Source organism: Bos indicus x Bos taurus, chromosome 3, assembly GCF_003369695.1.
Source record: "Bos indicus x Bos taurus breed Angus x Brahman F1 hybrid chromosome 3, Bos_hybrid_MaternalHap_v2.0, whole genome shotgun sequence".
Lineage (NCBI taxonomy): Eukaryota > Metazoa > Chordata > Mammalia > Artiodactyla > Bovidae > Bos > Bos indicus x Bos taurus.
In genome coordinates this window covers 13,498,292-13,526,049 of record NC_040078.1, presented here as the reverse complement: position 1 = coordinate 13,526,049, position 27,758 = coordinate 13,498,292, and the positions used below count along the sequence as shown (strand labels likewise).

General features: G+C 41.4%; 1 protein-coding gene across 1 annotated transcript; it reads right to left on the bottom strand.

Moving 5' to 3' along the window:
• On the bottom strand, positions 1–27,758 carry LOC113884717 (SLAM family member 5-like). Its single transcript, XM_027529589.1, has 5 exons — positions 27,618–27,758; positions 22,005–22,400; positions 4,901–5,197; positions 2,883–3,293; positions 1–2,609 (listed from the first exon to the last, which is right to left on the bottom strand). The coding sequence occupies exons 1-4, from the start codon at positions 27,688–27,690 to the stop codon at positions 3,028–3,030; spliced, it is 1,032 nt and encodes a 343-aa protein (XP_027385390.1). The 5' UTR covers positions 27,691–27,758; the 3' UTR covers positions 1–2,609; positions 2,883–3,027.

Here is a 27,758-nt window from a genome sequence, read left to right as displayed (position 1 = left end):
TTTATCGAATGTTGAATGATTTTATGAATAACATTGCAAAAGGGAAGCTGGTTTGAAGATGAGGTGATGACATCCACACATACCTTACAAGGAAAGACAGAGACCCAAGGGGAAGAAACATCTTCCCTTAAAATGTCTCATCTGCATCAGAAATCAAGGTCTCTCATTCTATGTTTCCCATCCACCAAGGCCACATTGGCCACTTCAGGAGTAATTCCTTTTTAACCACCAGCCGCTCCATATCAATGAGGATACTAAAGCACCTCAGTCAGAGTCTGGGATCCTTGGGAGAGAAAAAGCTGGAGGATATTCCCACCTGAATACTTGAGAATTCCAAGGTCTTCAGTGACTAATGTGAAGGGGTAAGCTATGAACTTTGTTAGATTCAGGTTTTGCGGTACCACCAACTAGTTTGAGATACTGGTTTTCTGTTCTGCAAAATGGGAATAATAATATCAACCTTAGAGTGTCATTGTTAGAATTAGAAGAATAATATTTCTAAAATGCATGGAACAAACCCTGGTTCATTACAGGTTCAGAAAAAACCAGGCCCCTTCATTTTATTTTTTTCTAAGTTTGGTGGGGGTGGGAATGGCTACCAGATGGTCCCATCTTACAATGCTCTTGGGCTTATGGGCACTGATGCCCAACCATGATCAGTTACCTGAGAAGTTCATGAGGAGATGGAGCCTATCTTTCCTTCAGTTTTCTGCTCCACCTGAAGGACAGGAGATCAGAAGTGGTGTCCTATTACAGATCCCCTGCCTCCTCCCTCACCTGTTCACCATCCAGCAGGCTCTTAGTATTGCTTCACAATGCTCAAGCCCTGAGCAGGGACGATGTTTAGACAGTCTGAAGGCAGATATGAGGCAGCTGAACTGAGGTGAGCACGGAGGAGAACCAAGTGACCCAGGAATCTGGGTCAGTTTAGAAATCACAGCAACTCACACTACTAGATTGAGCCCACTTCTGACCCAAGAGCTGGGACCCAAGGCAGGAAGCAGGGACTTCCAAGAGGTGAGGACCTCCAGAGAAAGGAGAAGCTCCACCACACCACAGTGCAGCTGAAACAGGTCTTCGGGTAGTATGAGGCTGTCGGTGGAGTGGGGATGTCCCCACCTCAAACCTCTGGGACAGGTGGGGTTGCTGGAGGTCATCATGTCCATCTTTAATTCCCTTTTAGACTCACTACCAGAAAAATCTTCAGCAACCTCTTCTTTGTGTCTCAGTCTGCTGAGTCCCCCTGGGAGTTCGGAAGAATGGTTGCTCAAATCTTTCACAGACAGAGGGGCTTGTCCTTGTCTCCTTGGCACTGGTTTCCTGTGGCCCCAACACCCTTGAGGAAGCCCTAGGTGAGTCTAGCAGGGAAGACTCATGACCAATCTCATGGCAGACTGTGACAGAGCCTCAGTTATGTGTTTGAAAAGATCAGTATAGGAGAGACCATGTCTAAACCTCTGTGAACCAGACAGGCTTCATGGAACATGTGGTTAGGAAGAGGGCTTTGGGCAGGATGGTAGGGTTCCAGTAGTCAGGGGTGGGAGCAAGGAGCAGGGAAAGGGAACTATAATTCCCGACAGAGGGATGTGAGTGAGCCAAAAAGAGGCTGACCTAGAGACTGAGGCCAGCAGGACTCTTCAATAGAAGCAACTGGAGAGGTCTAGTTCAGATCTTCCCACAAAATTCACTCTTCCTATCCCCTGGAAGCCTCATCAAGGATGGTCGGCGGATACTGACATCCATCTTCATGACCAAGTACTCTTATTCCAGAAAGGGACAGGCTAGAGCTGTTTTTCTAAGAATGCAACTCCTGACTTTGAGGTTCTAGGATTATTTTCTGAGAAAAATAAGTCTTGGAAGGGGGTGAAGTGGCACAGATTCCTCTTTCAACTTTAAAGGAAGCTGGGTTTGGGGCCCTTGGGCAGAGTTGAGGCCGAAGTCCAGGTTAACACAAGTAGCCAAGAATAAGATATATAATGTACAGTAGACACTCTTCCCAAGACTTCGCCCTGTGTGAGGCACAAAGAAAGCCTCAGGCCAGTCCTCTGTGGGCTCCTGCCTATATGTGTTGCCTCCATGGACCCCCAGCTCAGCATCCAACACCAAAGTCTTAACTCCTTCCTCTGTGGCATGGACCATCTCCACACAGTCTCCATGCCTGGAGTCATGTTCTCAGAAAGACATACACCAACCACACATCAGAGGCTATGGGGATTAACACAGTCAGGAAGGTCCTTTTTGGGAAGCTTCAGGAGGAGAGGGGTCAGAAGTTGAGTCAATGGCAGAGGAGGAGTGCTTGCTCTGCAGCTGTGAGGATCCTTAGTGGGAGGACAGCTTGGAGAGGCATCAGAGGAAGTGGTAGGACCACATAGGCCCAGGGAATGGTGGCCAGGAGGATCAGAGTACAGCAAACCAAAGGCAGCTGGAACTGGACCAGAGGTGAGAGGCAGGTGTCTGCAGGGATCAAGCTCCTGGTGGAGTTGTCCTGGGAATGTCAGTTCTTCTGTTTCCTCCAATTAAATTATCTGCACGGCATGACCTGGCTTACAGACTTCACTGTAGATAGTAATGAGAGGTACCCTTTCTTTCAGATGCTGTTCTCTGATAACCTGGGAATGCAAGACAAAAGGTTCCTGAAACAGCTGAGGGATAGAGGAGCCCTAGAAGGATCAGAAAAGAACCAGTGGATGACATGCAATACTTATGAATTCCCCTAAGTGCCCAGCATTATATTGGTCCCAAGCGCAAATTTTCTTAGTTAACATTGTTGACTGTCTGAAAAGTGTTAAAGAGGCAGTAGGAACAGAAACATCAGTGACAAGATTTGACAAACTCAGGCCAGGCAGTGAGAGACCTGGGAGAGCACACAGCCCAGCTCTCACCTTGTTTGAGCTCTCTTGAGATTTCTGCTGGCTCAGCTCTACATACTGGATGCTATCATCATCAGCATCTTGTGATCTTGCACCTGAGAGACAGGCAGAGTGGAGGTTGAATCTGAGCCTTGGAAATCTGCACTCTCACCCACTGCTATGGACACAGACCATGGCCAGACCTACTAAACCCTCTGCAGGGACATTTCAAGGGAACAAACTGTAGGAGAAAGGATATCAAGAATGCAATGAGAAAGAGAGGTTTGTGGGCATGGAAGGAGAAGGGAAACCTGCCTTTTCCAGTCTCCATCTTCTTCCTACGTATCTTCCAAAGGTACAGTCCACCTCCGAGGATCAATAACACAGCCGCAACTGCCCCAAGGATGCCTGGCAAGAGTTCAGCAATGACCAGATTGGCTGAATCTGTTTTCCTCAAACATAGAGGGCAAATAAGTTAAAGTCAAGAGAGAGCTTGAGATATTCATTGCCAAAGGAAGATAGACAGCAGGTGGAGAAGTCTAAACAGTCCTGGTTCAGAAGCTGAAGAGGGAAGAGTATAGCAGTTTCTTTCCTTCAACCAGGTCCTAAGCTCCTGCTTGGTGACAAGGGTACTAAGATGAGTAAGATGGGGTGGAGATGACTGAGAAAGTATCTAAGTCTGCTAGCCAGAGGGATTGCAGTAAAACAGAGCTTTACCCCTTGCAAAGAGGTCCTCAGGGAGGGCCTCCCAGAGGAGGTGATGCATAAACCGACCTTGAGGGATGAGCAGCAGTTTCCCAGATATTCACGGTGGGCACAGTATTCCAGGAAGGAGGGGTACCACATTTGGGAAATGGCAGTATCTAAAGCCAGCCCCTGGGAGTTGCCAGCACTTTATTGCAGCAGGCAGGACTGGGCAGGGAATGAGATGTAGGTGAGAGGGATTAGTGAGGGCTTGTGGGTAATGCTGAGTATTGAAAATCACCTGACACTCTAGTCTTAGGGTAGAGAGGTCCAATTAACAGATGTTTTAAGTGATCCTGACATTTCAGACCCCTGCACCAGCTCATGGAGGATGGTTTACAGAGGGTGAGACTGCACACAGGATAAGGTTATTCATTCATTCAGTGCAACTTTGATTACATAAACTTTGGCCAGAAGCTTGTGCTTGCACAGGGATTCAAAGAATAAAACATGGCTCCTGCCTTCATAGTGTTCCTGCCCATGGAGGAGACAAATCCATAAACAGATAATCAGCACTCAGTGTAGGAGTTGCCACAGACACCCTGAGGGAGTCAATGCCTGAAGGCAGGATGGCTATATCATGGCAGGACTCTGTGCAAAATGAAAAGGCAGACTCCTTGTTAAAAAATTATGAAAATTTCAAGACATCAGTAGATTTTTAGACAAATTATCAGATTTTTAGACCAATCATGGGGCCTATCTTAGGGCAGGGCCATGTGTGAATGCATTTTCACATGCCCACATATCTGCAGTGGCTGAGGAGAATCCTCCATGAAGAATGAGACAGGGAGTCAAGGACATAGGGTGAAGAAGGGCTGATGGTCAAGGAAACAACATGTCCAGAGGTGCAAAAACTTGCAAAAGCAGGGCACATTCTGGAATGACAAACAAGGAATTCAGTGGTAAGTGTATAAATAAGGTCAGAAATGTGGACAGAGGAGCGTCTGAGCCCGTCCGTGACATCCCACCGGAAGTCATGGAGGTTAGACTTGAAGAAAAGCCACAAATGACCCAGTGTGATTACTTTCCTGAAGACCATGCTGAATGCACAATGGATGTTGGATAGTGGTGGAGAGAGGCACTGAAAAACGACTACCTGGGCTAGCAGGGGCAAGCAGTTTAGAGCAGGTCATGGATGTGAGACACACTGAAAAGCAAAGGTAAGTTGGATGTTTTTCCTACACTCCTGTATGAAGTGGTCAGAAAGCAGTGCTAAGAAAATGGTGGGAAGAAAAGCCCTGAACCCCCAGACCTCAGTGCTATCTGACCTCTGAAAGTGCTCCTCCCCTCTGGCAGATTGCACTCACCATGGACGCAGACTCCCCCAAGGTTGAAGAAGGCAGTTTTATATCCCACCGGGTTGCTGACCACACAGACGAGGCTGGCATTGGGCTGGCCTCTTGGCACACTCACAGCCAGAATGTATGGGCTGGAAGCTGGTTCTAATGTCCTTCTCTGCTCCCATTCTCCGGGGATGCCCTTGTTCTCCCAGGTCACGTTCAGATCGTCTGTGGCCCCAGAGGCTCTGCACTCCAGGGTGACGTTGCACCAGTCTGGTGTGATGGATGTTGATCCCACCAGAATCTGGGGAGAGGGCACGGGCTCTGGGGTAGGAGGCAACAAAAGAATTAAACTTCACATATGTGGAAAACTTTACATGCCACAGTTTAATATCTATTACCTCATTGAAGCCAAGGTGTATAAGGAAGCCTTATAAAGAAAGTGAAGGAGTGAGTGATAGTTGCTCAGTCGTGTCTGACTCTCTGCGATCCCATGGACTGTAGCCTGCCAATCACCTCTGTCCATGGAATTTTCCAAGCAAAAACATTGGATTGGGTTGCCATTTCCTTCTCCTATAAAGCAAGTGGGTGCATTTTATACTTAAAACATAATTTTCCTAAAGCTGAATATTCACCAAAAGCTTGGAATGGGGCTATTGGGTTAGGCCCTATGTAATTTCAGTAAGTTTCACAAGCCTTAAGAGTCATCCACAAGAAAATAAAATTTGCATTCCATTTTCTTAGGGCTTATTATTTTTTTAAAATTGGATTTTTCCCAGAAGAGCAAGAAGCTTGGGAGCTTGGGACAGAAGGGCTTGTCCTGGTTCATGGCCTGTGTCTCCAGCTGAGATGAAGCATGGGACAGCACAGCTTTTATGGAAAAGGACATCTGGTTAGTTCTGGAAGGCCGGAGAAAGGCACTAGGCTCCCAAAAGTAGAGAGGCATTTGTGGGAGATGCTGTGGTAGTAACTAGGAATGACAATTCCAAGTGTGGTTAGAACATTCCACTGAACTTGTGGTATAGACAGGAAGAAAAGTGACAGATTTACAAGCTGCCTTAGAAATCCCGTGGGGACTTATGAATTGTCTTCTCCATAGAAGGATATTTCCCTATGCAGGGAGGATATTTAGGAAAAGACAGAAGACAGTGTTCACTAAATGGGTTCCTTAATAAGCATTACAGTGTAAACTTTCTCTATACTTATGTAGCATTTAAGAGCTAAACTGTGGTGTCTTTTCTTAGTGAGGCCATTAATGGATTGGCTCTGAGCGAGAAGACAGTGTACAGGGGATTCTAACTACACTTGGATTTCCAAATCATGGTAGAATAATGGGCCCTCAAAGATGGTCCATGTCTTAATCCATTGAACCTGTGGTTATGTTACATTACATGAAAAAGGGGAATTAAGGTAACAGATAGAATGAAGGCTGCTAATCAGTTGACCTTAAAATTGTGAGATTATTCTGGATTATCTGGATGGGCAAAATGCAACCATAAGTTTCCTTGAACGAGAAAGAAGGCACGGATGCGAGCAAGACACTAGGATATATGACTTAACAACTATCCATGGTCAGAAATACCTCTATGAGATCTTCAGAGTTCAGGTGGGGGGCTCCAACACTTTGATGGACCAAAAATCCTAGGTCAGCCACGGGGAAAGGGTAAGAAGAGTTTTGCTTTACCTCATCACCTTGATCCCAGGCCAGCATGACTCAGTGCTGAGAGAGATACCTCTAGACTGTGACTTTTCCCACAGGAGAAAGAGGGAATGAAGTGATAGTCTAGCTTCCCCATAATTTGTGAGGCATTGCCTGGGAAGCTGGCTTCTGTCTCACGGCACCCAGAACAGTGAGGACATTATCTGAGGTTTCATGCACACGTGCTAAGTCACTTCAGTTGTGTCCAACTCTTTGCAAACCTATGGACTGTAGCCCACCAGGCTGCTCTGTCCATGGGATTCTCCAGGCAAGAATACTGGAATGGATTGCCACGCCCTTCTCGAGGGGATCTTCTCAACTCAGGGATCGAACCCACATTTTTATGTCTCCTGCATTGGCAGGTGGGTTCTTTACCAAACAAATGTAAGTGGAAGGGCATCTCAGCAACTGGGACACATGGCCTGGAAAACCATTTCTCACATATACCTACAGATGGTGGTCAATGCAACCCTATACCCAGAACCTCACATACTCCTGCAGCCAGCATCCCACATGCCTCTACAGCTGAAGCCTCACATTTGTTGAACTTTACAGTAAATGTCTTTTTTTTTTTCCTTAAAGCCAGCCCTAAAATACTAGAAGAAGAGACTGCTTACTCAAATACACAGACACCAATGCAAGGCTACAAAATGGAGAATAAGGGAAACATGACAATACCAAAGGAACAAAACTAACTCCAATAACCAACCTCAAAGAAATAGAGATCTATAAAATGCCTAACAAATAATTCAATATAGTAATGTTAAATAAGCTCAGCAAGATACCAAAGAACACAGACAGACCATTAAGAAAAATTTGGAAAACAATTTGTGACCAAAATGAGAAGAACCATTCAGAAGAACCAAACAGAAATTCTGGAACTAAAAATATGACTGCATTAAAAATTCAATAAAGGGTCTCATCAGCAGACTTGATCAAGCAGAAGAAACAATCAGCAAAATCAAAGACAGAGCATTTGAAATTATACAGTCAGAGTAGGAAAAGGAAAAAGAGTGAAAAAAATCTATGGGATACCACAGGAAAATCAATACACACATTATGGGAGTTCCAAAGAGAAGACAAAGAAAAAAAGTAGAAAGCTTATTTAAAGAAATTATGGCTGAAAAATTCCTAAGTCTGGGCAAGTAAATGTACATTCAGATTCACAAAGCCCAAAGGTTCCACGATGGTATAATCAAAGAAGTATAAATCAAGACCTGTAATAACTGAATATTCAAAAGTCAAAGAGAAAGACAGACTTTTGAAAATAGTAAGAGAAGGGCATCATATACGAGGGAATCTCTTCAAGAATATCATCAAAGGGAGAGGAGGAAAGGAAGGAGGAGGGGAGACAGGAGGAGGAGGGAGAAGGGCGAAGAGAAGAAACAGCAGCACCAGCTAACATCCATGGGCATCAATCCTCCAGGGTTGCTTTAAGTGCTTTACATTAGCTTATTACAAAACCTCTAGAGAAAGATACTGTTTTTATTTACATAATACAAGAGGACACTTAGGCACACCAAAATTGAGTTAACAGAGATCCCATGGCCAATACCAATAAGACACTGTTCATGTCCTTCGATGATTTGTTAATGTCTCTTGGTACTATTATTGAGTTCTCGAGCATGGTCACCTCTAGAAGTGGTGCCTTACTCAACACAATGCAATGGCTATAACTATTAAGGCTGGAGTGGAGAGATGCAGAAGGACCTTCATTCAGAATGGGCAAAGAAAGTGAGACCACCATAAAAATTTGTTGACAATAGCTTTAAGCAACATGACATGGCTTGGAGAATTTGGTAATTAGCATTGACAAAAGTATCCCTTTATTATGAGAGATACTTTTGACTGAGTAAGGGATGTGGTCAGTGTTCTTTTCTACACTCATAGTTACAGCCGCCAGCCACCAGAAGTCTTTGCAGGTGACAAAAAAGCATGGGGAAGATGTCATTTGTTCAGCCTCTCTATATACTTGACTGACAGCTTCAACATCAGAACTTTTGTAGCTATAGTGCAAGCTCTTGGAAGGGCGGGGCCATTTAATCTTCGCCTGCACAGTGTCTAGAACTCAGCAGTCATTTAGATATATGACCTAATATTCATTTAGGAAGAATGATTATTAAAAGCCCATAAACCACAATGGATACAAGAAATAACATAAACCTCTGGCCTTTAGGCTTTGGGAAAGCTTGTGCTGTGGGTCCAGGCTCTGCCACCTCCTGGCTGGGTGATTAAAGAAATCACTTAAGCATTCTAAACCTCAATTTCCTTACTTATAGAAAGAGAGAATTACAACATATATTTCTTGGAGATATTTTGAAGATGCGATTATGAGGTAAGAATTGAGAGTATGAACTGTGGAACAGACTTGCAAGGATTTTGAACTTTTGCCCTGTTTCTTAATTAAATACATGATCCTGTAGAAATTGTCTAAACTCAGTGCATCTCAGTTTTCTCATCTGAAAAATGTGATAATAATAGTACTTATCTCATGGGGTTTTTGTGAGGACTAAGTTAATACGTATAAAGTGCTGAGAACAATGTCTGGCACACAGGAAGTTCTGTTTAAATGTTCAGTCATAGAATGCGTTTAAAGTTCATGGCACACTGAAAATGCTCAATTAATGGTTGCTATAGTGTATTTGGAGAAGGCAATGGCACCCCACTCCAGTACTCTTGCCTGGAAAACCCCATGGATGGAGGAGCCTGGTAGGCTGCAGTCCATGGGGTCGCTGAGGGTGGGAAACGACTGAGCGACTTCACTTTCACTTTTCACTTTCATGCATTGGAGAAGGAAATGGCAACCCACTCCAGTGTTCTTGCCTGGAGAATCCCAGGGACAGGGGAGCCTGGTGGGCTGCCATCTGTGGGGTCGCACAGAGTCGGACGTGACTGAAGTGACTTAGCAGCAGCAGTATAGTGTATTTTACTGGTAATAGTCAACATAAGCTGAAAGGAGGGGGCATCTACTGTGAAATGTGAATGAATTGCAAATTGCTACAAGTTATGATTTTAATTTAGTGCTATTGTCTGTTTCCTGTTAATGACACTCTAAACTTCGCACATCAAAAAAAAAAAAAAAAAAAAAAAAAAGAATATCATCAAATTTCTCAGCAAAAACCTTATAGACCAAGAGAGAATGGAATGATGTATTCTAAAGTACTGAAAAAACCCCACTGGTAACCAAAATTTTTATACCTGGTAAGAATGTCTTAAAAAAGGAGAAGAGATAAAGACTCTCCAAGACAAGCAAAAATTGAGAGAGTTTTTCATCATTAAACCTGCCTTATAAGATATGCCAAAGGGAGCTCTTAATGTTGAAACTAAAAAATGCTAAAAATATACAAAATCATATGAAAGTATAAGTCTCATTGACAATATAGATAAATATAATATGCAATGTTGCAATAATATGTAATTGTGGTGCATAAGTCACTTTTTAACTTTGATATAACAGTTAAAGACAAAAGTATTCAGAATAACTATAATAGAAACATATATTAATGAGTACAAAATATAAAAAAATTTAAATTGTGACATAATAACATAAAATATGTTTGTGTGGGTAAAAGTAAAAGTGCAGAGTTTTTATATGTGATTGAAATTAAATTAGTTGTTCAAAATAGGGTGTTATAAATATGTTTTATCTAAGCTTCACGGTAACCACAAAAAAGTATACCTATAAAAGATACATGCAAGAAAAAGAAATAAATCAAAACATATTAATATAGAAAAACCATCAAATTGCAAGGGAAGACAGTAAGGGAGAAAGAATGGAACAAAAGAACTACAAAACAGATTAAACAAAATGACAATTACAAATAAAAAAAATGGGGCCTAATTAAACTTAAAAGCTTTTGCACAGCAAAGGAAACCATAAACAAGATGAAAAAAGGCCTCAGAGTGGGAGAAAATATTTGCAAATGAAGCAATGAAAGACTAATCTTCAAAATATACAAGCAGCGCACGCAGCTGAAAAAAAAATCAGTCAAAAAATGACAGAACCTAAATAGATATTTCTCCAAAGAAAACATACACATGACCAACAAACACATGAAAAGATGCTGAACATTGCTCATTACTAGAGAAATACAAATCAAAACTATAATGAGGTATCACCTCACACAGGTCAGAAGGGCCATCACCAAAAATTCTACAGAAAATAAATTCTGGAGAGGGTGTGGAGAACTTGCACAGTTGGTGGGAATGTAAATTGACACAACTACTATGGAGAACAGTATGGGGATTCCCTAAAAACTAAAAATATAACTATCATATGACCCAGCAATTCCACTACTGGGCATACACCTGAGAAAACCATAATTCAAAAAGACACAAGTCTTTTGATGTGGCTTTCTTCACTTGTAAAAATACATTTATGAAAAAATATATTTATGATTCATCCACCTGTTGCATGCATCAAGTAGGTTACTTTTATTGCCAACTAGAATTCCATTGTATAGATATAACATAGCTTTAAAAATTTTTGTTTGTTTTTGACAGTTGTCTTTTACATCTTTGTTGTTGCTAGTTTGGAGTGATTATGAATAAAGCTACCCTAAACATTAAAAAATAATTAAACTTTAAAAAAAGACACATGCACCCCAATGTTCATAGTAGCACTATTTCCAATAGCCAGGGCATGGAAGAAATCTAGCTGTCCATCAACAGATGAATGGATAAAGAAGTTGTGGTACATATATACAATAGAATACTACTCAGCCATAAAAGGAAATGAACCTAAGTTAGTTATAGTGAGGTGGATGAACCTAGAGCCTGCTATACAAAGTGAAGTAAGCCAGAAAGAGAAAAAGAAATATTATATAGTAACACACATATATGGAATCTAGAAATATGGTACTGATGAATTTATTTGCAGGGTGGGGATAGAGATAAAGAACATAAGGAATAAACTTATAGACACAGTTGGGGAAGAAGAGGGTGGGATGAATTGAGAGAGTAGCATTGATATATATACCCTGCAATGTGTAAAATAGATAGGTAGTGAGAAGCAGCTGTAGAACACAGGGAACTCAGCTGTAGGTCAGTGATGACCTACTGCACTGGGATAGGGGGTGGGGTGGGAGGGAGGATCAAGATGGAGGGGATATATGTATACGTATAGCTGATTCATATTTTTTATGGCACATACCAACACAACATTGTAAAGCAATTATACTCCAGTAAAAAATATCCCCCAAAACAAAAAATGAAATTGTAAATTCTTATACTTAAAATATAGATTAAGCTCCCCAGTAAAAGACATAGAGTGACTGAATGAATAAAACAAGACTTAACTTTATATATATATGATATACAATATCAATATATGATATCTACAAGAGACTCACTTTAGTTTTAAGGGCACACATAGGCTAAATGTGAGGGATGGGAAAAGATATTCCATGCAAATGGGAACCAAAAGAGAGTATGGGTGGCTACACTGATGGCAAACAAAATAGACATTAAATCAAAAGCTGTCATGAAGACGAAGGAAGTCCTTACATAATGATAGAGGGTCAATTCAATAGGAAGATATAACAATGATAAATATTTATGCATCCAACATCAGAACACCTATAATATATAGAGCATACAGTGACATAAGAAATAGATAGCAATAGAATGATTGTGGTCTTGAATACCCTGCTTTCAAGAATGGGTAGAAAATTTAGACAGGAAGTCAAGAAGGAAACAGCAGACTTGAATGATACTATAGACCAAATGGAGCTAACAAACATATACTGTATGTATGTATGTATTTTGTATGAAAGTCACTCAGTTGCATCTGATGCTTTGCAACCCCATGGACTATACATTCCATGGAATTTTCCAGGCCAGAATTCTGAAGTGGGTAGCCTTTCCCTTCTCCATGGGATCTTCCCAACCCAGGGACTGAACCCAGGTGTCCCTCATTGCAGGGAGGTTCTTTACCAGCTGAGTCACAAGGGAAGCCCAGGAATACTGGAGTGGGTAGTCTATCCCTTCTCCAGGGGATCTTCCTGACTCAGGAATCAAACTGGGGTTTCCTGCACTGCAGGCAATTTTTAAAAATTTAATTATTATTATTATATTTTATACTTTACAATATTATATTGGATTTGCCATACATAAACATGCATCCATCACAGATGTACACGTGTTCCCATCTTGAACCCCCCTCCCACCTCCCTCCCCATACCATCCCTCTGCGTCATTCCAGTGCACAAGCCCCAAGCTTCCTATATCTGCAGGCAATACTTTACCAACTATAACGAACCAAAAGGATGTACCAAACAGAATATTATACCCAAAGCAGTAGAATTCATATTCTTCTCAAGTGCATACAGTACATTCTCCAGGATACATCATATGTTAGGCCATGAAACAATACTTAAAATTTAAGAAATTATATCAAATATCTTTTCCATCACAATGGAATGAAATTAGGAAACAATAAATGAAGAAAAATAGGAAAATTTACAAACACATGGAAATTACTAGCACATTTTTGAATAACCATTGAGTCAAAGAAGAAATCTTAAGGGAAATAAGAAAATATCTTGAGTAAAAGAAAAGGAAAAAAATACCCAACCCAGGGATTGAACTTAGGTCTCCCACATTGCAGGCGGATTCTTTACCATCCAAGCCATAAGGGAAGCCCATAAAACCTATAGAAGGAAGCACAAGCAGCACTAAACCAACAAACACATGAAAAGACGTTCAGCATTGCTCATTATTAGAGAAATGCAAATCAAAGCTACAATGAGGTATCACCTCACACAGGTCAGAATCAGCTCAGTTCAGTTCAGTCTCTCAGTTATGTCCAACTCTTTGCAACCCCATGGACTGCAACACACCAGTCCTCCCCGTTCCTCATCTTTTCCCAAAGTTTGCCTAAATTCAAGTCTATTGTGTCAGTGATGCCATCCAGTCTTCTCATCCTCTGATGCCCTCTTCTCCTTCTGCCCTCAGTCTTTCCCAGGATCAGGGACTTTTCCAATTAATTGGCTGTTCACATCAGATGACCAAAATACTGGAGCTTCAGCTTCAGCATCAGTCATTCCAATGAGTATTCAGGGTTGATATCCTCTAGGATGGACTGGTTTGATCTCCTTGCTGTCCAAGCGACTTTCAGGAGTCTTCTCCAGCACCACAGTTTGAAGGCATCAATTATTTTGTGTTCTGCTTTCTTTACTGTCCAGCTTTCACAACCATACGTGACCACTGGGAAGACCATAGCCTTTACTATATGGACCTTTGTCGGCAAAGTAATGTCTCTGCTTTTCAACACACTCCAGGTTTGTCATAGCTTTCCTGCCGAGAAGCACTTGTCTTCTGATTTCACGGCTGCAATAACTATCCACAGTGATTTTGGAGCCCAGGAAGAGGAAATCTACCACTACTTCCACATTTTCCCTTTCTATTTGTCATGAAGTAATGGGGCCAGATGCCATGATCTTAATTTTTTTAATGTTTAGTTTAAAGTCAGCTCTTTCACTCTCCTCCTTCACCCTCATCAAGAGGCTCTTTAGTTCCTCTTCACTTTCTAGAGTGGTATCATCCACATAACTGAGGTTGTTGATATTTCTCTAACCTATTTTGATTCCAGTTGTATCTCATCCAGCCTAGCATTTCTCATGATGTGCTCAGTGTATAGGTTAAACAAACAGGGTGACAGCAGGCAGCCTTGTCATACTCCTTTCACAAAAGCTACCATCAGTTCAGTTCAGTTCAGTTCAGTTGCTGAGTAGTGTCTAACTCTTTGTGACCCCATGAATCACAGCATGGAGCTACTATATGACCCAGCAATTCCACTACTGGGCATATACTCGGAGAAAAAAATAGTTCAAAAAGGCATATGCCCCACTGTGCACTACAGCACAATTTACAATAGCCAGGACATGGAAGCAATCTAGATGTCTATAAGCAGATAAAATTGTTACCTATACAATGGAATATTACTCAGCCATGAAAAGGAACTAATTTAAGTCAGTTGTAGTGAAGTGGATGAACCTAGAACCTGTTATGCAGAGTGAAGTAAGTCATAAGGAGAAAAACAAATATCACGTATTAGCACATATATATGGAATCTAGAAAAATGGCACTGATGAACCTAATTTCAGGGCAGGATAGAGATTTGGAAGTACAGAACAAACTTGTGGACACAGTCAGGAAAGAGGAGGGTGGGATGAATTAAGAGAGTAACTTTGCAATATATGCATTATTATGTGTGAAATAGCTAGTGGGAAGTTAACACAGCCAGCTCAGCCCAGTATTCTGTGATGACCTAGAAGGGTGGGCTAGCTGGAGTGGGAGGGAGGATTAAGAAGGAGGGAATATATTTTTACTTATGGCTGATTCACGTTGTTGTAAGGTAGAAACCAACACAATATTATAAAGCAATTATCCTCCAATTAAAAAATAAATTAAAAAAGCAGTATTAAGAAAGAATTTTATAGTGATAAACATATTAAAGAATAAAGTTCTCAAGCTACTTAAGTTTACATCTCAAGGAACTAAGAAAACAAAGAAAAACCTAAGCCAGAAGTTGGCAGAAGTAAGGAAGTCATAAGCATTACAGCAGAAATGAATGAAATAGATACTAGAAAGACAATAAAAACTCAGTGAACCTAAGAGTGTGTTGGAAAGATAAGCAAAATTGACTTAGCAAGACAAGAAAAAACAAGGAAGAATCAATTAATATCAGAAAATGAGATTACTGGTACACAGAAATAAAGAGATCATAAGAAACCATTATGAACAATTATATACCATAAAACTACAAAAGCCTGAAAAAAAAAAAGGATAAATTCTTGGAAACATACAGCCTATACAGTTTGAATCAATAGAAAATACACAACTCGAACAGATCAATAATAATAAATAAGGAGTTTTAATTAGCAACCAAAAACTTCCCAACAAAGAAAATTTCATGACTGAATGGAGTCACAGGTGAATTTTATAAAATCACATACCAAAGAATTAATCTAATCCCTCTTAAACACTTCCAAAAAAAGTAGTAGTATAGGGAACAAATACATTTAAAGATGTTGGCATATCCTAAGCCAAACTAACACACCACACAAAAAATTATAGGCCAATAACCCTGATGAACATAAATGCAAAATCTCCACCAAAGTACTAGTAAATGGAATTCAACAAAATATTAAAAGGATCAAACACCATGGCCAACTGGGATTTAATCTAAAGATGCAACGATGTTTCAGAATATGCAAATCAAAGGATGGGGAACATGTGTACACCTGTGGCGGATGCATGTTGATGTATGTCAAAACCAATACAATATTGTAAAGTAAAAAAAAATAATAAAAAAAAGAAAAAAATAATGTGATATACCACATTAAAACAATGAAGGATAAAAATTACACAATAATTCAATAGATGTGGAAAAAGCATATGACAAAAAACAATATTCTTTCATGATTTAAAACTCTCAAATTTTTAACTCTCAGCCATTAAAAAGAATACATTTGAATCAGTTCTAATGAGATGGATGAAACTGGAACCTATTATACAGAGTGAAGTAAGCCAGAAAGAAAAACACCAATACAGTATACTAACGCATATATATGGAATTTAGAAAGATGGTAACAATAACCCTGTGTACGAGACTGTAAAAGAGACATCGATGTATAGATCAGTCTTATGGACTCTGTGGGAGAGGGAGAGGGTGGGGAGATTTGGGAGAATAGCATTGAAAAAAGAAAAAAAAATAAAACTCTCAAATTAAGAATAGAAGGAAGCTATTTTAACACAATAAAGGCCATATATGAAAGCCTACAACTAACATTAAACTCAATGGTGAATGATTTAAAGCTTTTCCTCTAACATTAGGAACAAGGCGAGTGTGTCTGCTGTTTCTATTCAACATAGGACTGGAAGTTCTAGCAACAGCAAGCAGGCAAGCAAAAGAAATAAAAGGCACCCAAATTGGAAAGGAAGAAGTAAAATTATTTTTATTGCAAATGACATGATCTTGTATGTAGAGAAATCTAAAGATTCCACAGAAAAATTATTTTAGAACTAATTAGTGATTTCAACAAAATTGCAGGACACAAAATCAACATATGAAAATCTTTTGCACATCTATACACTAACAATGAACTATCTGAAAATGAAATCAAGAAAACAATCCCACTTACATTACAATCAAAATGAATAAAATATTTAGGAATAATCTTAACTAAGGATTGAAAGATCTGTGCACCAAAAACTATAAATATTGATGATAGACATATACACACAAATATACAGAAAGACATTACACGTTCATGAATTTGAGGAATTAATATTGTTGAAATGTTCACAGTACCAAAGCAATCTATAGATTCTGTCCAAACTGTGTAAATATAATTAGGGAGTTTTTACAAAAAGAGAAAAAAATCTTGAAATTCATCAGTTCAGTTCAGTTCAGTCACTCAGTTGTGTCTGATTCTTTGTGACCCCATGAACCACAGCAAGCCAGGCCTCCCTGTCCATCACCAACTCCTGGAGCCCACCCAAACTCATGTCCATCGAGTCGGTGATGCCATCCAGTCATCTCATCCTCTGTCATCCTTTTCTCCTCCTGGCCCCTATCCCTCCCAGCATCAGAGTCTTTTCCAATGAGTCAATTCTTTGCATGAGGTGGCCAAAGTATTGGAGTTTCAGCTTTAGCATCAGTCCTTCCAAAGAACACCCAGGACTGATCTCCTTTAGAAGGGACTGGTTGTATGGAACCACAAAAGATCCCAAATAGTAGAAGCAGCTTAGAGCAAGAAGTACTAAACTGGAGGCATCACTTTTCCTTATTTCAAAGTATACAGTGCTACTTAAAACAGACATAAAAACAGACATATAAACTAATGGAACAGAATAAAAATCCCAGAAATAAGCCCATGCATATATGATCAACTGATCTTTGACAAGGAAACCAGGAATACACAATGGGGAAAGGGAAGTCTTCTCAAAAAATGGTGCTTTGGAAACCAGATAGCCACATGCAAAAGAATGAAATTGGACCCTTACACCATATATAAAATAAACTAAAAATGGATTAACAACTTAAAAGTAATACCAGAGATTGTAAAACTCTAAGAAGAAAGCAAAGGGAAAAATCTTCCTGACACTGGCCTCGACAACAATTGTTTGAATATGACAACAAAAGCATAGACAATAAAGCAAAAATAGACAAATGGGATTATGGTAAACTGAAAAGTTTTTCCACAGCACAGGAAACATTCAACAGAGTGAAAAGGAAACCTACAGAAATGGGAGAAAATAGCTGCAAACTATATATCTGATAAATGGTTAGTATCCAAATTTTATAAGGGACGCATACAACTCAATAGGAAAAAACCTAAATAATGCAGTTAAAAATGGGGAAATGAACTGAATAGACATTTGTCAATGGAAGATATAAAAATGGCCAACAGGTATATGAAAAATCACTCAACATTATTAATCACCAGGAAAGTGAAAATCAAAACCACAGTGTGTGCAAGAATACTGGAGCAGGGTGTCATTTCCTCCTCCAGGGGATACTCCTGACCTAGGGATCAAATCTGCATCTCCTGTGTTTCCTGCACTGCAGGCAGATTATTTACTGCTGAGCCACACGGGAAGTCCAAAACCACAGTGAGTATACTCTTATGCCAGTTGTAATGGCTACTACCAAAAAGAAAAAAAAAAGATGTGTTACTGATGGGCTGGAGAAAAAGAGATATTCATACACTGTTGGTGGGACTGTAAATTGGTGCAGCCATTTTGGAAAATAGTATAGAGTTTCTCAAAAATTAAAAATATAACTACTTGCTGTTGTTCTGTTGCTCAGTTGTGTGTCCAGCCCTTTGCAACCCAATGGACTGCAGAATGCCAGGCTTCCCTGTCTTTCACCAACTCCCGGACCTTGCTCAAACTCATGCCCATTGAGTTGGTGATGCCATCCAACCATCTCGTCCTCAGTTCAGTTCAGTCACTCTGAACTGTCGTGTTCAGAGTGTCCAACTGTTTGCGATCCCATGGAGCAAAGAATGCCAGGCTTCCCTGTCCATCAACTCCCAGAGCTTGCTCAAACTCACATCCATCGAGTCGTTGATGCCATCCAACCGTCTCATCCTCTGTTGTCCCCTTCTCCTCCCTCCTTCAATCTTTCCCAGCATCAGGGTCTTTTCCACTGAGTCAGTTCTTCTCATCAGGTGGCCAAAGTATTGGAATTTCAGCTTCAGCATCAGTCCTTCCAATGAATATTTAGGACTGATTTCCTTTAGGATTGACTGTTGGATCTCCTTGCAGTCCAAGGGACTTTCAAGAGTCTTCTCCAATACCACAGTTCAAAAGCATCAATTCTTCGATGCTCAGCCTTCTTTATGGTCCTATTCTCACATCCATACCTGATGACTACTGGAAAAACCATAACTTTGTCTATGACTTATAACTACTCTATGATTCAGCAATTATGCTTTGGGTATATATCTAAAGGGACAGAAATCAGGATTTCAAAAATATATCTGCATTTCCATGTTCACTGCAAAATTTTTACAATATACAAGACATGGAAGCAACCTAAATGTCCATTGCCAGGTGCGTTGATAAACATGTGGTATATACATACAAAGGAATATTGTTGTTGGTCAATCACTAAAGTCATGTCCAACTCTTTGCAACCCCCTGGATTGCAGCATGCCAGGCTTCCCTGTCCTTCACTGTCTTCTGGAGTTTGCTCAAACTCATGTCCATTGACTTGGTGATGTCATCCAACAATCTCATCCTCTGTCTCCTCCTTCTCCTCTTGCCCTCAATCTTTCTCAGCATCAGGATCATTTCTAAAGAGCTGGCTCTTTGTATCAGGTGGCCAAAGTATCGGAGCTTCAGCTTCAGCATTGGTCCTTCTAATGACTATTCAGGGTTGATTTCCTTTAGAATTGATTGGTTTGATCTCCTTACTGTCCAAAAGATTCTCAAGACTTTTCTCTACCACTATTTGAAAGCATCAATTCTTCGATGTTCAGCCTTCTTTATGGTCCAACTTCTCTCACATCTGTACATGACTACTATAAAAACCATAGCTTTGACTAGATGATGTTTGTTGGCAAAGTGATGTCTCTGCTTTTTAATATGCTGTCTAGGTTTGCCATAACTTCTCTTCCAAGGAGCAAGCATCTTTTAATTTCATGGCTGTAGTCACTGTGTGTGGTGATTTTAGAAACCAAACAAATAAACCTGTCACTGTTTCTACTTTTTCCCTGTCCATTTGAGATGAAGTGATGGAACCAGATGCTGTGATCTTTTTTTGAATATCGAGTTTTAAGCCAGCTTTTTCACTCCTCTTTTCACTTTCATCTAGAGAAATATTATTCAAACTTAAAGAAGAAGGAAATTTTGTCTTTTGTGACAAACACAGATGAAGCAGTAGGACATTACACTAAGTAAAGTAAGCCAGAGAGAGAAGAACAAATAAATACTGCATGAAACCACTTATATGATGAGTCTTATATTTTCATTCTTATAGAAGCAGAGAGTGGAAGGGTTCTTGCACAGATCTGGGAAGAGGGTGAAATGAGTAGGTATTAGTCAAAAGGTACAAAGGTTCAGTTACACTAGATGAATAAATCTTAGAGATCTACTGTATGGCATAGTGCTTAAAGTTAGCAATACTATACAATATATGTAAAGCAATTATAATGCCTATAATTAATAACACTGTAGACTATACTTAAATTTTGTGTTGTTACATAAGCAACAACAACAAAAATCAAATGAAGAAGGCAGAAGGAAACTTTTGGAGGGGATGGATCTAATTTTTTGGCATAAGTTATGGTGACAGTTTCACTAGTATATGTGCTTGCTCAGTCACTTCAGTCATGTCTGACTCTTCATAACCCTATGGACCATAGTCTGCCAGGTTCCTCTGTCCATGAAATTCTCCAGGTAAGAATATTGAAGTGGGTTACCATGCCCTCCTCCAGGGGATCTTCCCAACCCAGGGATCGAATCTATGTCTTCTGTGGCTCCTGCACTGCAGGCGGATTTTTTACTGCTGAGCCTCTGGGGAAGTCCATACACACACACACACACACACACACACACACACATTAAAATTACCTATAGTTCTTTTGAAAAATAATACTATATAGTTAATATAAACTTTATTATAATTTACTAGCCCATCTGATATATATGATAATGTCTTAAAATTTTTGAGGAAATATCTTCTTGAGACACTCCCCTAAGATAATTCACCAATTCAATCTCTCTTAGAACTGGAAGGAGTTTTAAGCAATCGCCTGGTTCAGCGAATGCCTTAAGAAAAATAAAGAATTACTATCACTTTTTAGATAAAGTTACATGATGTTAAATGACTCACCCAAAGCCACCTAACTATTATTTCTTTTCTCAACTATTTCTTTTCTCAACTATTTCTTTTTTCTAGTCAAACAGATCTCAATACCTATTTCATCTGCAACTATAAGATATTCAAGTGCAAAATAATTCACTTAGAAATCCTATTACAAGGTTGGATACATTAAATATGCACAGCTCTTTGTATGTCAATCAAACCTCAATAAAGTGTTTTCTTAAAAAAAAATTAACTTCATACCTAGTTCGAATTGACCCTGTTACCATTGTTTATTGGCCTAAACATTTGGTATCTTAATTTTCCTTTCTCAAGTGACCTCTTGCTTAGTACCTGTGTATTTTGGCAACTGCAAATATTCAAGGACTTCTTAATTTTTTTAATAAAAAATTTGCTTGTTGCTATCAAGCTGTTGTTGTTGCTGTTATTGTTAACTACAATGCTGAATCTAGCTGATTCGTCAAAGATCACAGTAAAAGGCATACTGTAAAAAAATTAAATACTTCTTATCAAAAATGAAGTGAAAAAGACAGGCAGAAGAACAGATCAGATGGATGCAATGTGAGATGAATTTGATGATTTGAAAATGAATGAAGGGGGGACACCAGCCAAGGAAATCAGGTATCCACTTGAAGGTCAGAAAGGCAAGAAATGGATTCTCCCCTGAGTCACCAGGTAGGAATACAGGCCTGCCAACACCTTGATTTTGCCCCATGAGACCCAAGGCTGACTTATGACCTACAAAATGGTAAGATAATCAATTTGAGAGGTTTTAATGCCATACGTTTTTTCTGGTAGTTTGTTACAGTAGTAATAGAAAACAAATAGAGAAATTAAGCAACTCAGTTTTGGAAAGAACAATTAATGTTACCGTATAAATTCCCATTTTCCTCCCTCAAAGTACTGAAGGGATTTTCTCCCTTTGGTGAATCTCAAGTCTGTTCTCCTTTTGTGGCTAACATGCACACCTTATTGTTGGGTGAGAAGACAGAGTCTGAAGGTTGGGGTCTAAATAAAATCTTACAAAATGGGGTCTATGTGACCCTCCTAGAACAAAAGCAGGAGGGAAGCCATGGTGAGGAGGGGTCACTTACCATAGACAGTGAGGAGGAAAACCTGGGTAAGTTCTAATCCTCCAGGGAAGCTGACTCGAGCCCGGTACTGTCCACTGTCCTCACAGGTCAGGTTCTCAATCTTCAGGGACAGGATGTGGGGCACATGGACCCTCTGCTGGTACTTGTCCTGGAGGCTGACCCAGGTTGGAGTGTATTCCCCATGGTGGACTCGCAGCAAGACACTGTAGTTTGACTCAGGGCCAAAGGCCCACGAGACCTCCTCTGGTTCAGCTTCTTGCTTCTTGGTCACGTGAAACAACACAGGACTTCCTCGGATCCCCTGCAGGGGAACACGGGCTCCAGGATCCTGAACTTCAGAACCATGTGCACCAGGACTCTTGGCCCCAGTGCTGCAGATGCCTAAAGGACTGGAAACTGGACATATGTTTTTTTCATCAATAATAAAGGAAAGAACCCACACAAACCTCTTTTTAAAGAAATCCACCCAGGATAATTCCTTGATTCTAGTAAGACAGCCGAGTACAATTAATTGAAACAACTTTTGGAATCAAGTCCTCTTTCTAATGAAGTTTAACATTGAATAGGTTACATATATTTGCTAACCTGACATTTCCTTACCGACCTCATAAGGTCAGTAGAAGTTAAATGACAATACAAGTGAAAAGCACGAGCACATTTTCAGGCACAAATTAGGTGCATAACTGTAGAAGGCGCTTAAACTGCCTCCTTACATCCCTGCCTCCTTGTGTTCGCACATTTGTTTAACCCCTCTCCCTGCAGTGTGGACTGCACCTAGTGACTTGCTCTCAGGAATGGACCGCAGCAGACACGATGGATGCCACTAGGTGATTTCAGAGTACACAAGACTGCGACTTCCCTCTTGGCTTACACTCACACACACTCTTTCTCTCTCACTCTCTCCCTTGCTTGCTCTGAGGAATCCAGCTGCCATATTGCCAGTTGCCCTATTGGGGTGACCCATGAAATTAGGAACCGAGGGAGCCTCCGGTCAACATCCAGGGAGGAGCTGAGGCCCTCAGTCCAACAGCCACAGGAGCTGCCTGCTAGCAGAGCTTTCCCAGATGACTCGGAGCATCAGGGTCTAGCCTAGCCTCAGTCAAGACCTTGATTTCAGTCTGAGAGACCCTGAGCCAGAGGACTCAGCTGACCCACCCCTGGGCCCTGACCTAGAGAAAATGTGACACTCTACCTGATGGTGTTTAAGGCATTAACTTTTGGGGTGACAGGTTACACAACAGTAAATACCTAATACTAATATGAATGCTGTTCTCCTTCTTGCTTCTAGGCAGTGTGGTAGTCAGGAGAGGCTAGGCTGCACTGTGTAACAAGCAGTTAATACCTCAAGGTCTTAGAACAAGAGGAGTTTATGTCCCCCACCACAGGTGCCCATTAGAGAGTGAGAGAGGGTTCCCGTCACACAGAGTGGAGGCTCCACCACCTCCATGGAGCCCACAGCGTCCTCACAGGGTCCCAGCCCCACAGCAGGGAGGGGAAATGGGAGAATCGCTGCTGTCTGCTCTTGCTTTCTGGCCAGCATGGGTCACAAGGGTCTGGCTAACTGCCAGGGACTAGAATATGAGAGTGAGCAAGTGATCATTTAGTGAGCTCTGCTGGCCCTGCCACTGAGTCAGCACTTCCCTAGCCAGTCCCCGAGAGGTTGCAGTGGGCCTTCCCGGATCACTTTCCTGCGGAGCTGAGACCAGAGGGCACATTCCTCTTAGGGCCACCCCATCCTGAGCCCACCTTCCTTCTTCAGATACAGGCCCCAGGGACTGGATACCCTCTGCCCTTTTCGGGGACAGGGTAGGACAGAACAGGACCAGAGAAAGTAATGCAGAACAGCCTTATCCTGAAGGGAACATTAATTTGCTTTTTCCAGGAGGTCAGGATCCACCTGGGTTGGCCTCTGCCTGTCAGGAAAAAATGTTCTCTCTCCAAATGAGTAAGTTTTTCTCATATCAAGCCTGCCTCCTCTATTGTACTTACACCCATTCCTGGTTCTCATTAGAAGCAGAGAATGACTCAGGCCAGTATTCATATATATGTGTATTTTGGATATTTCTTTGTATTTATTTAATCACTTATTCACTGAATCTCCCTGGGGTCAGGCCTCCATCCCAGTCCCTTCAGCTTCCCTCACAGGCCTGGAGTCTTACATTAGGCTTAATACTGCTTTACTATACTTTCAGCGCATGGTGTGCAAAAAAAGTTTCCATAGACTCTGAAGGGTGATGTCTTTCAGGAGGTGGTCTAAACACCCTTCTCAGGAGCAGAGGCAGAGAAAACAGAGGGCCAGACTGGATTCCAAAGGGGATGCTTGAAGAAGAGCATCCCTCATTCCACGCAGGGCTGAGAAGTGACCACAGTGATGGTCCAGAGGCTCCTGTTTGAAGGAACCCTAAACAGGTGCACTGCTGTCAGTCCCTGTTGTGACACAGGGCTAGGACAACATGGGATGAAGAGACAGAGCAGAGGCCTTGATGTACACACAGGAGAGTCCTCTCAGGGGACAGAAGCTGGGAAGGGCTTCAGGGGGGAGTCTGCCCAGGCCCCTCCTGTCACAGAGGAGGAGGCCCCCCAGCAGGTGAACCTGTCCTGGGTCACACAGGGCAGAGCCACACCTGGCACCAGGGCTCCCCTCTCCAGCCCAGTGCTTCTCCCCTGCAGGAGCTCCCACCAGCCCCCCCCCACCACCCTGTTTCTGACCTCCGTAGGGGCTCCCCTCCCAGCACTGCTATCTCATCACCAGGATCTGAGCAGCTCTTGCAGGCTAATCCTCCAACTTTCTCTCCTGGGAAAAGGGAAGCAAGTAATATCAGGGGTTTAGCAGAGCAGGGACCACTCCAGTACTCTTGCCTGGAAACTCCCATGGACGGAGCCTGGTAGGCTGCAGTCCATGGAGTCGCTAAAGGTCGGACACGTCTGAGCGACTTCACTTTCACTTTCATGCATTGGAGAAGGAAATGGCAACCTTCCCCAGTGTTCTTGCCCGGAGAATCTCATGGACAAGGGAGCCTGGCGGGCTACAGTCCATGGGGTTGCAGAGTCAGACATAGAGCAGAGCAGGGATTTCTGGCCAGCAGGGAATTAAACAGCAGATCCACCAGACCCTACACTTGCTGGAAATGAGAGAACCAGGGAGAGAGGAGGCTCATCTCTCAGGCTGCAAGGAGGATGGACTCAAGCTGGTGGTGAGCACCAGCTGTGAAGAAGATGAAAGAAGACATAGAAAAAGAAGGCAGACAGTAAGAGCATTGTGAACTACAAAAGGGCTAATCCTGAAGAAGAAAATTAAGCCAGAAAGGCTGTGGTTATAAAGAAGAGAGTAAAGTTTATTTAAATGATATAAAATTAAAAAATCAACATAAAATTTTGTTCCCGTTTCTGACCCTTCTTTCGTCATCACACCAGGAAATCAATTGCCGTTTTCTCTCAACTCGTAATCAAACCCACCTGTGCCTTTGCACATCTCCTCCGTCTCCATGACTCTCTAGATGCCAGTGACGGTAGGGACCCTTTCTTCTTTGTGTTCTGCCAGTAGACACAGGGACACACTGAGGGCATGAAGGAGACTATTGCTATGGTGAGTGCATCTCCCCAACCTCTCCAGTAGCTTCTGTGTCTCTGGGAAATTACAGCGCGAACTGAACTCACCTTCAAGCTTCCTTTCCCACTACTTCCAAACTCATGTCCAGAAAAGGGTTAAAGATGTTAAGAATGATAAAGAAAAAGATACTTCACCCACAGCATCACCCCTCACCACCCACCCCTCCAAATGTATAGAGCAGTTTAACATTCCTTCCAATGATGCCTCTTCCAGTTCACCCAGGGTGCCCAACCTCCACTGGGAAGTGTCCATCTCACTCAGTACCATGGAGGTTGGGGCTAAGGGGGCAACAAGTTCCACTCCTTCCCAGATCCCGGGGGACCCCGAGGAAGTCATGTTCCTTCTCTGTGTGCAGATTGTCTCATCTCTAACATGAGAAATTCAAACCATTTCTCTCTCTTTTTTTCTCCCTTTATCTCACTTTGTGTCCATCTCTTTATTTTTTATTTGTGAATTTCTAGTCCCAGACTTTGGATAAGACTATAATTTTGAACATATTTTTGCAGTTAAATAACACTGGAAAAGCGAAGACAGTCTATATTTTACTGTAGACAGAAGCAATCTAGTTAAATGGGATATAGTCCTTATTTCAATGCCCTTCAGTAATATAAGTTGGCCCGGTTTTACAAATGCTCTCTAATTTGTTTAATTTTATCCAGAACTGAACTGAACTGATCCAGAAATCACAATCCACAATATTTTCTTCTTTTCTTCATTAGTTTGTATTTAATTTTTATATATACAATTGTCTAATCTTTCATAAATTTATAGATGTATCTACATTATTCCTGTGAATTTTCTAAATTAATTTATTTTTAATTGAAGGATAATTGCTTGGTACACATCCTTCTTTAGGACATTCTCTTTTTCTTTCAGTTCCTCATTTTTGCTCAACTCCTTATTCTCTCCACTTTTTATTCTCCCACCTCCAAACTTTTCCCCCATTTTAATCCCCTGTTAGTCATCTATTAAATTTTCTTCTGCATTTTCTCCTACTTTTATAAGTACGTGGGTGTATAGATGATTTTAAATATCGAAGATTACTGTTTCATTTACAAGTTTAAGATTTTATTATATATAGTTTTCTGCATCTTACTGATGGAAATCCATGCATATGACACTATCAAAAATTAGAAATACCTCCCAGCCAATTGGTAGACTGTTTTTTTTTTTTTTAAGGCTTCATAATACTCTACTGTACAGAAACTTCCCATCTTGTTCAATCATTTCCAAATTGATGTAAAGATTCATTGTTTCTAGAATTTTGCCCTAAAACAGTGCTTTGCATTATAGAGGGCATTCTCCCAGAGAACTTGTTTTACTGGGAGGTAATTTTTCAACTTTTCAAAATGAAAACTAACACTGAGGTGGAATGCAAAATTTATAAACTCCTGTGAGATAAACTGGAGACTGCAAGGACCCTCTCCTTTGTGAAGATCTTCTAGGATCTGCACCCCAAACCCTGGTGGAGAGTGCGTGTTCACTATCCCTTTCTAGTAGAGAAGCCCAAGGAGCCTGACCATAGTTGCTTTCTCTGGCTCAGACCTGGGGCTCTAGTCGGCCTCTTCCTCCCTGATGTCTTGTATAAGCTTCCAGGGCCTCTCTGAGTCTAGACCAGGAGAACCTCAATCCCTTGCCCTCTGCCCCAAGGAGCCATGTTCTTTGATTCACTCCTTCTCCCCAGGACCCTGGGCAGGCTCTCTTGGCTTCCCTGTTACCGTAGCAGAAGCAACCTTACCTACTTAGAAATGGTTCTCTTAATGCAGACAAGGCTGCCTGAGCTCAGGGGTCCCAGACTTGCAGCAACCAAAAAGGCCATATTATTCTTTCCTTGCACTCTGAGGCTCTAAACCAAGTACACTGCATTTGAAAACTTATAACAGAGTTTTGTCCCTTTTTGTTCAACAGAGACGTCAAAACCTAAAGGGCACTCCAAGTGGTAGGGTCCTGCTTTGCTGGCTTTATCCGACATCCCTCCCTCCCCAGGAGCCCAGGCCACTCACTGAGAAGGAGACTGATGAATCCCAGGAGCCAGGAGGTCCAGCAGAGGTGGGCGTCTTCTGAGCAGGGCCTCATTGCAGGTTGCCTCCCAGCCCGTTCAGCTGCAGAGGAAATATTGATGAAAGTAGCTGCAAGAGAAGAGA

What these genes read in the sequence shown, in the direction of transcription:
- LOC113884717 (XM_027529589.1), bottom strand. Translation starts at nt 27,690, where the DNA reads ATGAGGCCCTGCTCAGAAGACGCCCACCTCTGCTGGACCTCCTGGCTC. An exon ending in TTTCCTCCTCACTGTCTATG is followed by an intron (nt 5,198 to 22,004) that starts GTAAGTGACCCC and finishes CTCCTACCCCAG; the next exon opens with AGCCCGTGCCCTCTCCCCAG. An exon ending in TGGGGGAGTCTGCGTCCATG is followed by an intron (nt 3,294 to 4,900) that starts GTGAGTGCAATC and finishes TGAGGAAAACAG; the next exon opens with ATTCAGCCAATCTGGTCATT.